Genomic DNA, 14,969 nt, shown 5'->3' with positions numbered 1-14,969 from the left:
AAATTCGAATAGGAGTGATTCGCTGGTATGATTGAGGGCTTTCTGCGAAATCCCATGGGAAGTCATAATAATAATCACTTTACGGTAGACACGATGTTCAGTGAGTATCTTTTACGTGCCGTGCTCAGCCTTTACATATTTTCCCACCTTTGTCATCCGAGACAAAGAAGTGATAAAGCTTAGGGCTTGGGCAGGGCTGGGTGCGTAAATTCCTTTACCTCTAGTACCTAAGATTTCTTATCTGCAAGATAAGGATTATATTCCTATTTTATAGTGAAGATTAGGTGAGTTAATACATGGTCAACACTTAGATTAGTGAATGACCCATAAATGATTAATAATCAATCTATCTATCTATCTACCAATCTATTTACTATCTATGATCTTTTAATCTATCCCTATGTATGTACACATATATGTATGTGTGCATCAGCGGTCCATCTTCTGTAGACTCACTTAGCGACTGGCACTTACAGATGCTCAAAACAAATGTCCCTTTCTTGTCCTGTCGCCTGCCTGTGTCATATATGCTTGAGTGAGCTGCCCTTTTTGCCCCTCACACCGTGACTCCCTTGTTGACAGGGATTCGTCTTGTCCACCCACGTCTCCAGGGCAAGCTCAAGGAGTATTAAGGCAACCAGGTTGTCAGTGGGTTGCGGTAAATTGCAAGGTGCAAAAATGGATCCCCTGACATGCCGGGTCTCCGTGTCCATTCCAGGCAGAAACAAGAGAGACACCATGGTGAAAGATTTGGTGGTCCTCGTGCGAGGAGGGGCGAGTGAGCACATCACTGCCCTGGCCTACAAGGAGCTACCGACAGCTGACCTGATGCAGGAGTGGGGAGACGCAGTGCAGTACAACCCGGACATCATCAAAATTAAGGTACATGCACCTGCCCTTACTCATCCTTCCCTCTATTCCAAAAACAGCTTCTGAGGGGCTGCTCTGAGCCCGGGGTACAGAATACAGAACTCAGTAAGACCCAAGCCCTCATCTTGAGGCACATACATTATGGTGGAAAATATATATCTGGAGTGAACCGATTATAACACGCTGCTCAGCACAGCTAGAGAGCCCTGACTCCCTCTCATTTGGGCCCCAAGTTACTAAAGGAGATGAACCGCCAGCTGCTAATTCCAGCCTTCTTAAATTAATATTGTTTCCATTTCATCAGAGAATCACTCATTCCATTATTTGTTCACTTAAACATTCATTCCTGCAACCAACAAACAGCTGCTAAATTCCTGTGATGTGACAGGAACTAAGGCACTGGGGGAACACAGAGGAGGATGCAAGGATGAAAAATACAGTCTGTGCTGAACAGCGAGATACATACTTGCAACTGTCATACAGGACAGCACAAGATGTCACGCTAATCACGAACATGTTTTGGGCACCTACTCTATTCATGATACTCTGCCAGGGACTTTGGGAATGCTGTTTTATCTAATCTTAACAAGTCTGCACATTAAGTATGCTTATCTCCATTTTGTGGCAGATGAAAATCAAGGTCACAGAGGTGGTGTCCATCTGTGGCTGCTCAGGAGTCTTAAGACCTTAAGAATTTGACCTCTTCCCTCCCCTCCAGACTCTCCTGTGGGTTTGATAAATAAGAAATAATGATCCCAACCACCTGTCACCCAAACAAGAGCAGTTTTGCAACCTTAAACTAAAAAGACACTTGTTAGACTAAGACTGTCACGCACACATCAGCGGCGGTTGGTCCTCGCCTGTGGGGACTTGAGCACAGTGTCCGTGTCACATTGTACGCTGTTCTCTCCTTGCCGTTGTCTGTAAGTCATTGATGGTCCAGCATCTACCCTCTGGAGATGTATTCCTGCAGCCACGCGGGGAGTCGAGGGGCCGGAGCTCTGAGGGAAGGCTGTGCACTTCCCGACCCTGGCAATTTCTTACAGTGTCTCTGTCTGTCTGTCAAATGCAGAGTTTCTGCAGAACAAGAAGGCTGCCATCCACATCCTTTCCTCTGTCACTTATTCAGCAGTGACACTTAGGGTACAGTTGCTGGCAAGCATCGAGAAGGTTATGCAGGCAGCTCCAGAGAAATCTGGGATTGGCTGGTGGCCTGGTGACATTGGTTGGTATCCCAGATGGGCAGGGGAGAGGACAGAGTTCATGGGAAAACAGATACTGGTCTTTGCTTTCTGCTCATATCTTACCTGAATCTTTTTTTTTTTTAAACTTAGACTTAATAGATTGCCCTGTTTACCTCTCTAAGTAGGTTGGCTGTGCCATTCTGGGCACTGGGTATGTCTGGTGTCAAATAGCATGTGATGTGTGTGTGTGTGTGTAAGAGAGAGAAAGAGAAAGAGAGAGAAGGTGCACGGTAGCGCGCTAAGCATCTCAGACCGGCCTGCCTGCATCCTCAGAGGGGTAGCACTTCACTGACGGCACAGAGGCTCCCCAGCCCGTATGCGATGTACTGGGAAGTATCACATCCACTGCCAGTGTAGTGCTGTGAAGGGTGTGTGGGCTGAAACGGGAAAGAGATAAGAGAATCAGAGATGTTTTCAGGAGTCGGGGAGGTGAATTTGCCGGAGGTGTTTACCCACGTCCTCTGTACATCCCTAACCTGAGTTGGAAGCAGACACTGTGGGCCTCTTACTCTTCCTGTGCTCTTTGTGACAAGAGAAGACTGCAGATGACCTCACATTAGCCCAGAATAATTCTCTGCTGAGTCAGCTTACCGGGTAGTTGGAGCAGCAACTGCTTTTAGGAGAGAGAGAGAGACCACTAGGTAAGGAATCCCTAGACCCAGAGTGGTGGCCAAGGCTTGTGTACGTAAACCAGTCTTGAAGGTCAAGATCTGAAAACACAATTCCTGTGGGAGCCAGGGAGGCAGGGAGGAAGACCACAGAAGAGCCCTGTTGACTGGTAAACTTCAGCTACAGAGAGATGACTCTGTTCCAAGAAAAGGTAAGAAAAAGCAATGGATATGTAAAGAAAATTTTGAACACAGAAGATGGAAGTTACTTTCGAGACAAAGAAGACAAGCGTACATCTAGAAACAGAAGTAAATTTTACAATGCATTTGCTTTGTGATTATAATAAAATTCAAGGAAATGAGGAATTTATGAAATAAACAATAGAAGCTGAGATGTTTAGACATGAATCAGATGAAAAGGGAAGTGGCTGAACACAGAAAACCAAACGCACAATAGTAGAATTAAAACCTGCATGGGAAACTATAAAGAACAGAATTGACGCTGCAGAAAATTGAGTCAGTGATGTGGAAGGTGCTATAAAAATGTTCCTGTAGTGCAGAAGTAAAAGACAAGGAGGTTAAGACAATGACGTAGAAGAAATATGATGGACAGAGAGTACAGAAGTGGAAATCTAAAACCCAGAGACTTCTAAGAAAGAGATCAGATTAAATGTAAAGATGCATTCACCAAGCGCATAACAAGGGGAACTTCCCTGGGCTGATAATGCAAAATGAACAGCTCACTGAAAAGTGGGTTAAAGTCTGGAAGATAAAACAATACTGAAATACCTTGTGGTGAAACATTTTACTTGGAGGAAGGAATAGATCATACAAAAATAAAAGTCGTCCTGGTCTTAGAATTCATCGCAGTGCTAAATGCCTGAAGATAATGGAGTGACGACCATGTGGTCTCGAAGGAAAAAGCTTGTGGCTCAGTGAAATGGGCATCAATGGATGGAAAAATCCCAAAGACACTCCAAGATATTAAAGGAATCACATAGAGGGTTGCCAGATTTAGTACATGAAAATTGCAGGGTGTCCAGTTAAATCTGAACTTCAGACAGAGAAGAATATGTTTGACATATACAGTTAAATCCTCTTCCTAAAGGGTTGTACTGATTTATATTCCTATTTCATTTTATAAAAATTCCCATCTCATCACTCCCAAAGACATTGCGTATTATAGATTTTTAATCACTTATACCACTTTTTTAGTATAAGCATTTTTCAAATATTTCATGGAACAGGCTTACACTAAAAAGCTATTTGCTGTTTATCTGAAATTTAACTTTAATTGGGCATTCTGTATCTGACTGGCAACCCCAGTCACAAAGTCTATCATCTGTGTACCTTTCTGTAGTGGTCGGGGTGGCTAGGTTGTGATCTGGGACCCAGGCTGATGGAGAAGCCAAATGTAGATCACATGTAGACGGGAAAAATACAGTAATGAGTGGTTCACCTTGAGGTCAGGAGAGCCTGGGTTGCAGTGAAGCAAACCGCAAATCTCAGAGACTTCGTACAACAAATGTTTATCGCTCAATCATACAACATATCCACAGTTTACTGGCGAGGGGACTTTTCTTGATGTCACTTGGGGATCCAGGCAGTGGAGGCTTCATCTTGTCATGTGCTCCCAAGATCACCACAGCAGTGTAAGTGTCACTACCTCGCTCTGCTCTGAAAGCTTCAACCTGGAAGCGATGCTCCGTCTGCTCTCTGTCCCTTGCTCCAAAGAAGTCACGCTGCAAACCTGCCCTTAAGGATGGTTGAGGGAGATGCAGCCCTGCCGAGTGTCCAGAAGGCAAAGAAGCTGATGTATTTGGTAAACAGTGATAACAGCCATCACACCTCATTCAAGCAACTTATTCAAACATTTTCTAAAAACAAATTACTCTGATCGAGAGAAGGTTTAAAATACAGACATGGCAGTGGCATCACCTGGTAAAATAATGTCAGACTTTGACTTCTGGATCTCACTTGAAAAACAGATTCTGAATTTCAAATAAGGAGACCATAAATATAATGAAATGGGTGATAACACGACAACAAAATAATGTTGCCACAAATTAAATCTTTAATGTGTGAGGAATGATGCAATTTAGAAGAAACACGTCTGAAAGGACATGTGACGACTCTCAGAAGAACTCAGAATTTTAACTTCTCTAGGAATAAAAATGAAAATTAAAGTAGCAATGCAGTATTATTTTTTACCTATCAAATTGGCAGTGATTAAAAATCTATCATACGCAACGTCTTTGGGAGTGATGAGATGGGGATTTTTATAAAATGAAATAGGAATATTAATCGGTACAACCCCTTAGGAAGAGGATTTAACTGTATAGGTCAAACACATTAAAAATGCTTATAGGTTTTGATCCAGTAACTCTAAATTCAAGAATCAACTAAAGAAATCATTTTAAAAGTTGGTAAAGTTGTTTCTGTGAGGGGAGGGTAGAGCTCAGCAGTAGAGCACATGCTTAGCATGTACACGCAAGGTCCTGGGTTCATTCCTCAGTACCTCCATTAAAAAAAAAAGATTTATCTATGAAGACATGCCTTATTTTACATTACCATAGTCCCCTCTTATCCAGACTTTGGCTTCTGCAATTTCAGTTACCTATGATCAACTGTGGTCTAAAAGTAGTAAGTGGAAAACTCCAGAAATAAATAATTTATAAGTTTTTAATTGCATGCCATTCTGAGTAGTGTGAAACCTCACGCTGTCCCACTCCATCCCCACCTGGGATGCCTAGTCATCGACATCATTTGCTCCTGACATCCAACCATTGACGTGGTGCTGGCTCAGTGATCTAGGGCCACCGGGGGCAGATGGTCCTCCTTCTGATGTGTCATCAGAGGTCAGCAGTAGCCTAGCTCTGTGTCACAGTGCCTGTCATTCACCTCACTACATCTCATCACAGAAGCCCTTTATCATCTCATGTCATCCCAAGTAGAAGGTAAGTACAGTGCAATCAGATATTTTGAGAGAGAGAGCACATTCGTGTAACTTTTCTTACAGTATATTGTCATAATTGTTCTATTTTATTAGTGAATTATCAGTGCTAATCTCTTGCTGTGCCTGATTTATAAATTAAACTTATCTATGTATGTATGTATAGGAAAAAAATAGTATATGGCGAGTTTGGTACTATTCATGGTTTTGACACAGGAAAATGGGACGCGAGAGCATGGCTGTGTGGGACACACGCCTTGAAGGGAGGGGCCTTGGCTTCCTGCAGGAAAGAACTCAAGAGCAAGCCATAGTAGAGTGAAGGTAGATTTATTCAGAGAAACACACACTCCATAGACAGTGCAGGGCTGTCTCAGAAGGTCTCAGAAGGCCAGAGAGAGCAGCCATGAGGTGCAGAGTTGGTTTTTATGGGCTGGGCAACTTCATATGCTACCAAGTGGGAGGATTATTCCAACCACTTTGGGGAAGGGGCTGGGAGTCCCAGGAATTGAGTCATCACCCACTTTTTGGCCTCTTATGGTCAGCCTTGAAACTGTCCTGGCGCCTGTGGGTGTGTCACTTAGCATGCTGATGCATTACGGTGAGTGTATAATGAGCCTCATGGTCTACTGGGAGTCAAATCTTCCGCCATCTTGGTGCTAATTGCTGTCATTCTTTTAATGACTGTGCCCTGCCCTCTTCCCTCCTGTCTCAGTTTAGAGCATCCACTGGGGGTCTTGGAACATATTCCCTGATGATGGGGGAAGAATGTCATATCTGTAGTAGCAAAAGAGAAAAGAAAAAAGGAAACAACCTAAAGATTCAATAACAGGGGTAGAGTTGAATACACTGTAGTTCCTCAATACAACAGGATACTGTGCAGCCATAACAAATCATTTTATCAAGGAATATTGAATGCCGTGGGAAATGCTCATAATATGATGTTAAGTAAAAAAAAAAAAAAAAGGAATGTAAAACTGCACTTTCCTTATGCCACTAACTTGATGTGAACATCTGTCCGTCTGCCTATCCAAAAATATGTACTGAAAGGCACAAACCACGATGGTAACAATTCAAATCTTCTGCCACTTACTGGCTGTGACTCTGGTCAATCTATTTAACTTTTCTGTGCCTCGGCTTTGCCATCTGTAAAGTGGGGATACAGAAGCCTACCTGACACATAAGATTGCTGTGAAGATTGAGTTAGATAATGTACATATTTAATTCACCTAATAAATGCCAGCTATGGCAATAATTCTTTGTTGTCATTAGGAAGGGCAGTCACCAGGGTCCATCACAGAGAACTGCATGGAGTTTAATAGCCAGCATTCACCATCCCTGTGCAGCAGTATGCTAAATAGAATTTTCACAAGGGCAGGCGTGCTAAGGACCCAGTGATCAATGTGAGTAGTTAGGATGGTGTGTTTGGGGAGAGAAGGGGAAGAAAGAGAGAGGAAGGAAAAAGGGGGAAAAGAGAGGGAGGGAGGAAGAAGAGGACAAAAGAGAGAGAGAAAAAAAAAGAGGTGGGGAAAAAAGGACCAGCAAACCAAAAAAGAGGATAAATGAGCCACATTATGTTAAAGAGGGAGCTGTGGAGGGAATCCTGAGGATTTGCTGCTGAGTTCCAAGGCAAACCATCGTGGAGAATCTGGGGGTAGAGGTTGGAAATGGGAATAATCAAGCCATTTTTATCGACAGTCATCACGAACTAGTAGGAAAAAGACAGATTCGGGGTTAGAATCCTGGCAATGCTATTTCCTGAGTTCTTTGACTTCGTCACGTTGCTTAGCCTCACCTGAAACAGGGCTAGTAATTGCCACCTTGTGAGGATGGAGTGGAAACCGCCAGCACAGCTCCAGGCACGCAGAATATACGGAAGGTTTATTCCAGTTCTGCCGCTGACTTGCTCCGTCTCCTGGAGCAGATCTCAGTAGCGGTGGGAAAATGCCTGGGTGGTTAAAGGCAGACTTCCATGGTGCTCTGGCAGGGAAAACAGGCTGCTGGAGGGGCACTTTGTGGGCTACAGTACCCCCCACTTACCCCCGCCCCCCCATGTGGGGCCAGCAGGCTGGACCGTTCTGCAAACAGCCTCTGGATCAATTCATTGACCACAAAACAATGAGACAATGGGACCACCCAGGGGCCTTGCTTGGCCCACTGGAGTGAAGGTCAGCATCAGATGCATTAAGAAATGGAAGCAATTTTCTTCCTACAGGAGGCTTCTATTAGGCCTGATTGCCTGCATTTAGACGGACCCTAAACCCTCCAGGGCTGGATTAGGGCAAGATCACAAACAAAATCTGGAGAGGAACCTGGCCCTGGAGCTGAAACCAGAGCCAAGGGGCTCTGAGTGTGTTTGACGACCCCTGTGGACTTTGCCTCAGTCCAGTCTGAGCCCTCAAACACAACCACGTCCGTCGGTGGATTCCTCCTGTCAAACGCCTGCCACGCTGGCTGAGCTACCGGCATCGCTCTTTCTGCGCCCACGTTTCTGCTCTCCACACCCTCGCCTCCGTGCCTGGTGCCCTAATGAGGCCTCCCCTCCCCAGGTTCAGTCTTCCATCCACTGGCTCACTAAGCCTGGGGCTGGGCCCTGGAGGCAGCTGAGCAGGATGTAGGTCTGATCACCAGGAGCTTACAGTCTTGTTATGAGGAGAAGGAAAGGAGACTGCAACACAAAACAGTTACCACCAAGGAGCAGAGAGGGAGAATTTGCATTGGATGAGTGGTGTAAGTATTCTGAGGGTTTCCTGGTAGGAAGCTGTTCTGTGAGCCTGGAGCTCAGGGAGGGCTCCCTGATGGTGGCTCTTGCATGACCTGTAGGTTTTTCACTGATTTAGGGGGCGATGTGATGTTGGGTCAATGCTCCCAGAATACTTTCTAGTTTAATTTTATTTTTTTATTGAAGTGTAGTTGATTTACAATGTTAGTTTCAGGTGTACAGCAAAGCGATTCACTTATGCATTCATATATATTTTTTCTAGTAGCACAGGGAACTATATTCAATTTCTTGTAATAACATATAATGGAAAAGAATCTGAAATATATATATATATATCCATAATACTTTCAAAGAGCTGCTTGAAAATCACCTCCTGTCCCCCACCAAGGACAGATTAACCACCTGCTCCTCTCTGCCCATCACAAGTTTCCAGTTACCTGTAACCACTGTGCTGTAAGTATCCGTTAGTACTTTTGTCTCTGTCTCTTGATTCTGAGTTTTCGGAGAGAGGGGATATTATCTTAATCATTACTGATGCTTCATGCCTGACCCTCAGAAGCTGCTCAGCAAGCATTTGTTGGCCTGAACTTGAAAGAGCGTATTTGTGACGCTGGGTGGGGTGGGAAAGAGAGAGGACAGGCACCCGCGCAGCTGCATATGAATCCACTGTGGTCTGTGGACCCTGCCCGTTCCTGCGGAGCCTGGCTTCACGCTTCTATCTGATGAGCGTTTTCTGCTGAAATGAACGCCTTTGCTCCCTCCCCAGGCAGAGCCTCTGTACGAGCTGGTGACAGCCGCGGACTTCGCCTATTCCAGCACAGTGAAGCAGAACATGAAGCGGGCTCTGGAGGAGTTCCAGAAGGAATTCAGCTCCTGCCACTGTGCTCCCTGCCAAGGGAATGGAGTCCCGGTCCTGAAAGGTACCAGTGCCAGGCTGCCATGGGTGACATCGTCTGGAGGGGCTGCTTCTGGGGTCGGGACAAATCCACACGCCCTCCAGACTATCTCCTGGGGAGTTTCTAAATCAAGCCAGTCCTCTGCCTCAGGCCGCAGGGACTGTCATAAAGTTCTCTTCGTTTTTTTCAGGGGGAGAAAGAGCCCCCTGGCCATGTGGAGCCTCTGAAAGCTGAGCCTCTCCACCCTGACTGGGCATTAGAACCACTTGAGATCTTTAGAACTACTGATGCTCAGGGCCCACCCTTGATCATTACTTGAGGCTCTCATTCTCAGGATGGTTAAACCCTTTCCAGGTAGTTCTAATCAGCAATGAGGGTGTGACTTCCTCTTGCTAAAATCCCCACCTCCCCAGAGCACAGCGCCGTAGGATTGGACCAAGGAGAACCCTGCACTCAGGAGCAGCCCATGGCAAAGTGCACGAGGCTCCTCTCGGGCTGCCAGTGAGATGGCTCGGGGAGCTTTTCACAAACAAAGCCCTGAGCCTCAGCCCAAAATAATTAAAGCGAATCACTGGGATTGGCCTTTGAAGGAGCCTACCAGATGATTCGTTGCAGAGTGTGGGCTGGGAAGCTGTTCTACAGCTGAATTCACTGGCAGGCAGGATCCATGACTGCTGGCTTTTAGACTAGCGGGAGAGCCAGGCTTGACCCAAGAGCCGCGTTGAAACGTACCAGTGTTCGTCCATCTCCCGGGAAGTCAGAATGCAGGCAACTGGGACACGCTGCTCTGGCTGCCGGGATACTTAGGTTCCAGTAACGGCAGCGTTAAACTGAAGGCAGGAGCAGGCTGAGGCTGGTCTGTAATAAGGAGTGGGGATGAACTCCGGGACTCTTTCCTATTCAGAGAAGGGGCCCTGCCTGGGCTGAGCACCTTTGTGCATATCCTGATCAATACATGGTGAGAAAATTGGGGCCGTGGGAGGCGGTGGCATGGGTGGGCCACTAGAACTTGATTGCTGATTTCGAGGGTCGCATTTGGGGTCACTGCAATGGGCAAGGCAAACCTGGGGGAGGCTGGGGCCTGGGCTCATCGGCTCCTGTTGTGTTGGGCTGAGAAAGAGTCCAGTCCAGCATGATACCGAGATAGGGTGTCAGGAGCAACTGGGTGTAGGAGATGCCAGCCCAGGGAACCAACTGGACTCCAGGCAGAACCCAGGTGGCAGAGCAAACTCAACAGAGGGGACATAAGAGAAGACTTCTCAGGGAGAAAGATTCCACCTGCCCAGCTGAGATGGAGGGGTGCTGTCTAGCTTCTCGGACGGGACAGAGAGGAGCACAGGGGATGTAAGAGCTTCAGGATGGGAGGTTCTGCCTCCAGGACCAGGACCTGCAAGCGAGGGTCAGTAAAGCAGGAAACGAGGCTGGTTCACCAGCTCCAGGTTTTGGTTGAGGGTTACTGAAATCCCCCTCACCTTGTTTGGAATTTGGACCTAGAGAGTGAGGTCCACCGAGGCTGTACTCTGGAGGTAAGGGAGAATATGAAGCCAGAGCCTGGGATGCCCATAGCACCTGGGCTATAAAGGGCAATCCTGGAAAGAGATGCATGTGATCCAGAGGAGAGAAGCTCCAGGGTGACGTGTTACAGATTAACACAAAGAATAACTTTCAAAGTGTCAGAACTGGCCAGAGGTGGGAGGAGACAGCTAAGGGTAGTGAGTTCCCCATCACCAGAGGTGTTCAAGCAGAGACTAGACAATTACTTGTAGTGAAATTGAGCATCAATGACCACTGACCCCAGGAACCTGAGTCATGTAGCCTCTGACCTCCAAAAACTGATGTCTAGGTCAAAATTATATTGAGAATACTTTTTCTCAGCAACTCCTTGTCATTCCTCATGGGTGGTAGAATAAACACCCTTTCATGAGCAAAGGATCCCTTAGAATAGAGTAGGGATTCCTGGCACAGAACCTTCTTATTTCAAATCATTCAACTAAACATTTGCCCTGTTTTAATAGAAAAGCAGGGATGTGGAGGGAGGAAGGAGTTTCTTTTCCCCACGTGATGTGATTCGTACTCTCTCTGCACTGTCTTCTCAGAATCACGCTGTGACTGCATCTGTCCTGCCGGATTCCAAGGCCCAGCCTGTGAGGTCACCTACCGGAAAAGTAAGGAGTCTTCGAGAGTGGGTTGGAAGAGGGAAGTCTAGGGAAGTCCAGAGAACAATTCAAAAGAGCAAGAGCAGAGCTAGGGCATGGGGTTGGGAGCTGGACACTGAAACTTGAGATCCATCCTGACGCTTGATTTTATATTTTATTATTTTTTACAACGGTGAGTGGTGTGTGTTACAGGACTACTGGTGCATGGCATCTGCAAGTCATCTCTTTGGATAATTCTGGAATGTTTACCTTCTTTTTTTATTTACTGAACTCCTATTCAGTCCTCAAAATCCAACACAGATGCCCCTTCTTCTGTAAAAATTCCTCTAACCCACCCCCCACCAAGTAGAATTAGTTCATTCTCCTGTGGGATCCCATAGGACTTTGAACACATGTCTAGTATAGCTCTTAGCACATTCTGTTTTGGGTTATGTGTGTGCCCCTCCCCTGTGTCTGCGAGCAGGGATCATGTCCCATTTATCTCTGGGTCCTCACAGTCCCACAGAGTTGCTGCTGTTGAATTAACAACTGAAAGACTAGACTATCTTCCAGCTCTCAAATTCTTTAGCCAGTTTATTATCTAAGAGTTCTCAAAAGAAGTTCTCACTTCTCCCCTTTCTTTTCCTCTCTGGGATGTTCTTTGGTGATACCGTTAAAGAAGGAAATGGCACAACCAATGAAAGCAACAAATATTTATTAAACACTTTGTACCATGCACCTTACTGAAGGTTTGGAATCAGCTGGGGTTCAAATTCTATCTCCATTTAATAGTTGTGACCTTGAGCGAATTACTTGACCTCTTTGTGCCTCAGTGTCCTCATCCGTAAAATGGAGATGATGATATTAACTACCTCACAGAGTTGTCTTGAGTTTCTCCTGAGACATATAAAGCTCTTAGAATGATACCTAACACATCGTAAGAGCAAAATAAGTATCGGTCATATGTTTTAGAGAAAAATAGTGTTACTTTGTATCTTACGTATATTAAATCCTTTAATCCTCCCAGCAACCTATGAAGAAAATATTCTCAATATCCCCATTCTACAGATGAAGAAACTGAGGTTCCATGGGAGGCTAACCAACTTGCCCAGTGGTCACATGGTTAGTAAGTGTAGGGCCCCAGGTTCAGGTCCAGGGTCTGACTCTCCAGCTTTTGCTCTCGGTGCCTGTGCTGCTCCCCTCCCCAGCAGGATGCTCAGAGGTATCTTCACTCTCTCCTCCTCCATCTCAGCCAGACCCAACACAGTGGCCGGCCAGGATGAGGGTAGTGGCCCAGTCACAGCATCTCTGTTGGTTGGAGGAGACTTGGGAGACCTCCCACTCCAGCTGTCTCATGTTACAAATAGGGAGGCCTGGAGACATGAAGGACCCAGAATGGCACTGTGCATTAGGCTCAGCCAGACACACGATATGTCATGGTGGACGCTGTTGATTGTTTGCCAGTGTCATCAACAACCAAAAGTCCTCAAGGGAAAGGCAGATGTCGGGGAGTGGGGAGCACAGTGTGATTACCTCATTCAAAACACGCAGCAATCACAGTGGATAACGGAGCTCCCATTTTCTACATGGAGCAGGAGTGAACTATCCAGCATCCTATAACTGGGAATGGTCTAAGCTGGAAACTTCATTTACTCAACTCATACTTACTCAGGGACCCCCATGTGCCAGTTTAGGTGCTGGGTTCAGGGGTGAGCAAGCCAGATATAGTTCCTGTCATCGTGGAGACTGTGCTTTAGAAAGATCACCACCATTCAAATTGTTCCAAAAACACATTTAAAGTTCCCATCATAACTGCTACAAAATGCCCTGAGACCTTAAAACATGAAGTGTTGATGGCGAGTTAAGTGTCAGGAAAGGTTTCCCTGCAGAAATAACACTTAAACTGAGATCTGAAGGGTGAATAGGATTGACCAGATGAATAGAGGACAGGAGAGTATTCTGGGCCCGGGAACAGCATGTGCAAAGGCCCTGTGGTAGAAGGGAGCATGGCGAGGCAATGGCCTGAAAGGAGGACAGTCGGCTGGAGTGGGGAGATCAGAGATTCAGACTCCTAAAGCCTTAGGGTTTAAACGCCTCACCCCTTCTACACGGCACCAGAGTGTAATAAGGGTTAATTAATGTTCACTGACCTTCTTTCTTATAGATGTCCCCATTGATGGGAATTGGAATTGCTGGTCAGACTGGTCTCCATGTTCTGGAGGACATAAAACAAGACAGAGGCAGTGCAACAATCCACCTCCTCAAAATGGGGGCAACCCCTGCTTGGGTCCCGCTTCCGAGACACTTAACTGTTAAGGAAGGGAGAGCTCCTAGCAGGTAATGCTGCTGTGGGCTGTGCACAGCGAGAGCCCTGAGCCCTCGGGAGCCCAGGCCAGCTCACCACCCACCACCAGCTCCCACCTGGGGCTGGCCCAAGGGTGGAAGGCTGTGCCGTTCAGAATGTTTAAAATAAAGATGTTGTTGGTAAAATGCACATTGATTGGAACAAAGAGTAAGTTCAACAGTCATTGTCTCCTTAAGGGCTTAAGCATCTTGGTCATCTGTGCTTTGCTCACACAGTTTTATTTCACTTATATTTACTTCCAGCCGGGAGCTTTTTAAGGAGTTGTCTACATGGAAGTCCCACTGTCTCCCAGTGATCAGCACATAGTAGGTGCTCCAGGATGAATCCATGAGCAGACAGTGAGCTCTTCCTGTCTAGGGGAGCACCCTGTCTTGCTCCGTGACAATGGTAGTTCGTATTTATTAAATGATTACTGTGTGCCGGCCACGGTGCTCAGTGCGTTAACTCATTCCATCCTCATGAAGACCTTATCAGGTGGATTCAGTATTAGCCCTATTAAGCGGCAGGGGAACCGACTTAGAACCATTGACTTGTCAAGGGTACGCAGTTAGGGAGTAGGTGAGCTGGACTGCAAACCAGGGAACTCAGGTTCCAAAGTTTTTTTTTCCCTCACATTTTATAAATAAATAAATAAATACATAAATAATCGAAGTCTAGTCAGTTTACAACGTTGTGTCAATTTCTGGTGTACAACACGATGCTTCAGTTATATAGGAACATACATAAATTCATTTTCATATTCTTTTTCACCAAAAGTTACTATAAGACAGTGAATATGGTTCCCTGTGCTATACAGTATGAACTTGTTGTTTATCTATTTTTTTATATATTAGTAGTAGGCTCCAAAATTTTAAACTCTTCACTCGGACGACCCCTTCCTCTTAATAAATGGGCATTTGATTAACAGAGAATTTTTTATGAAATGTAGAAGGTGCTGTGTGATTGACAGATCCCCGCCCGCTGCATCTGAGGAGAGTGGATTGGGCTCCCTTGGCTCCTTGGGATGCTGAGCACAGGGAGCGGTGGTGTGTGTCGGAAGCAGGAGTTCTGGGGCAGAGCTGAATTGTGGTGACGTGAGCGGGTACCCAGCGAAGATCCTGAGCTGGAGACAAGAGCAGGGGAAACCGATCACTGAACGAGAGACAGTTTAAAAGGAAAGAAAAAAAAAGAGGACAGGGT

General features: G+C 45.9%; 1 protein-coding gene across 1 annotated transcript in view; it reads left to right on the top strand.

Annotated features, from left to right (window-relative positions):
* C8B (complement C8 beta chain) overlaps window positions 1-13,915 on the top strand; it is a 38,315-nt gene extending 24,400 nt beyond the window's left edge. The window contains exons 9-12 of the mRNA XM_006187610.3: window positions 719-882; window positions 9,161-9,314; window positions 11,387-11,455; window positions 13,590-13,915. Coding sequence (XP_006187672.2) covers window positions 719-882; window positions 9,161-9,314; window positions 11,387-11,455; window positions 13,590-13,741 — 539 coding nt within the window. The 3' untranslated portion in view covers window positions 13,742-13,915. The remainder of the gene's footprint in view (window positions 1-718; window positions 883-9,160; window positions 9,315-11,386; window positions 11,456-13,589) is intronic.
* Window positions 13,916-14,969: the final 1,054 nt, after the last annotated feature.

Source organism: Camelus ferus, chromosome 13, assembly GCF_009834535.1.
Source record: "Camelus ferus isolate YT-003-E chromosome 13, BCGSAC_Cfer_1.0, whole genome shotgun sequence".
Lineage (NCBI taxonomy): Eukaryota > Metazoa > Chordata > Mammalia > Artiodactyla > Camelidae > Camelus > Camelus ferus.
The sequence above is the reverse complement of the archived record's forward strand: the minus strand, read 5'-3'. Positions and strand labels throughout refer to the sequence as shown.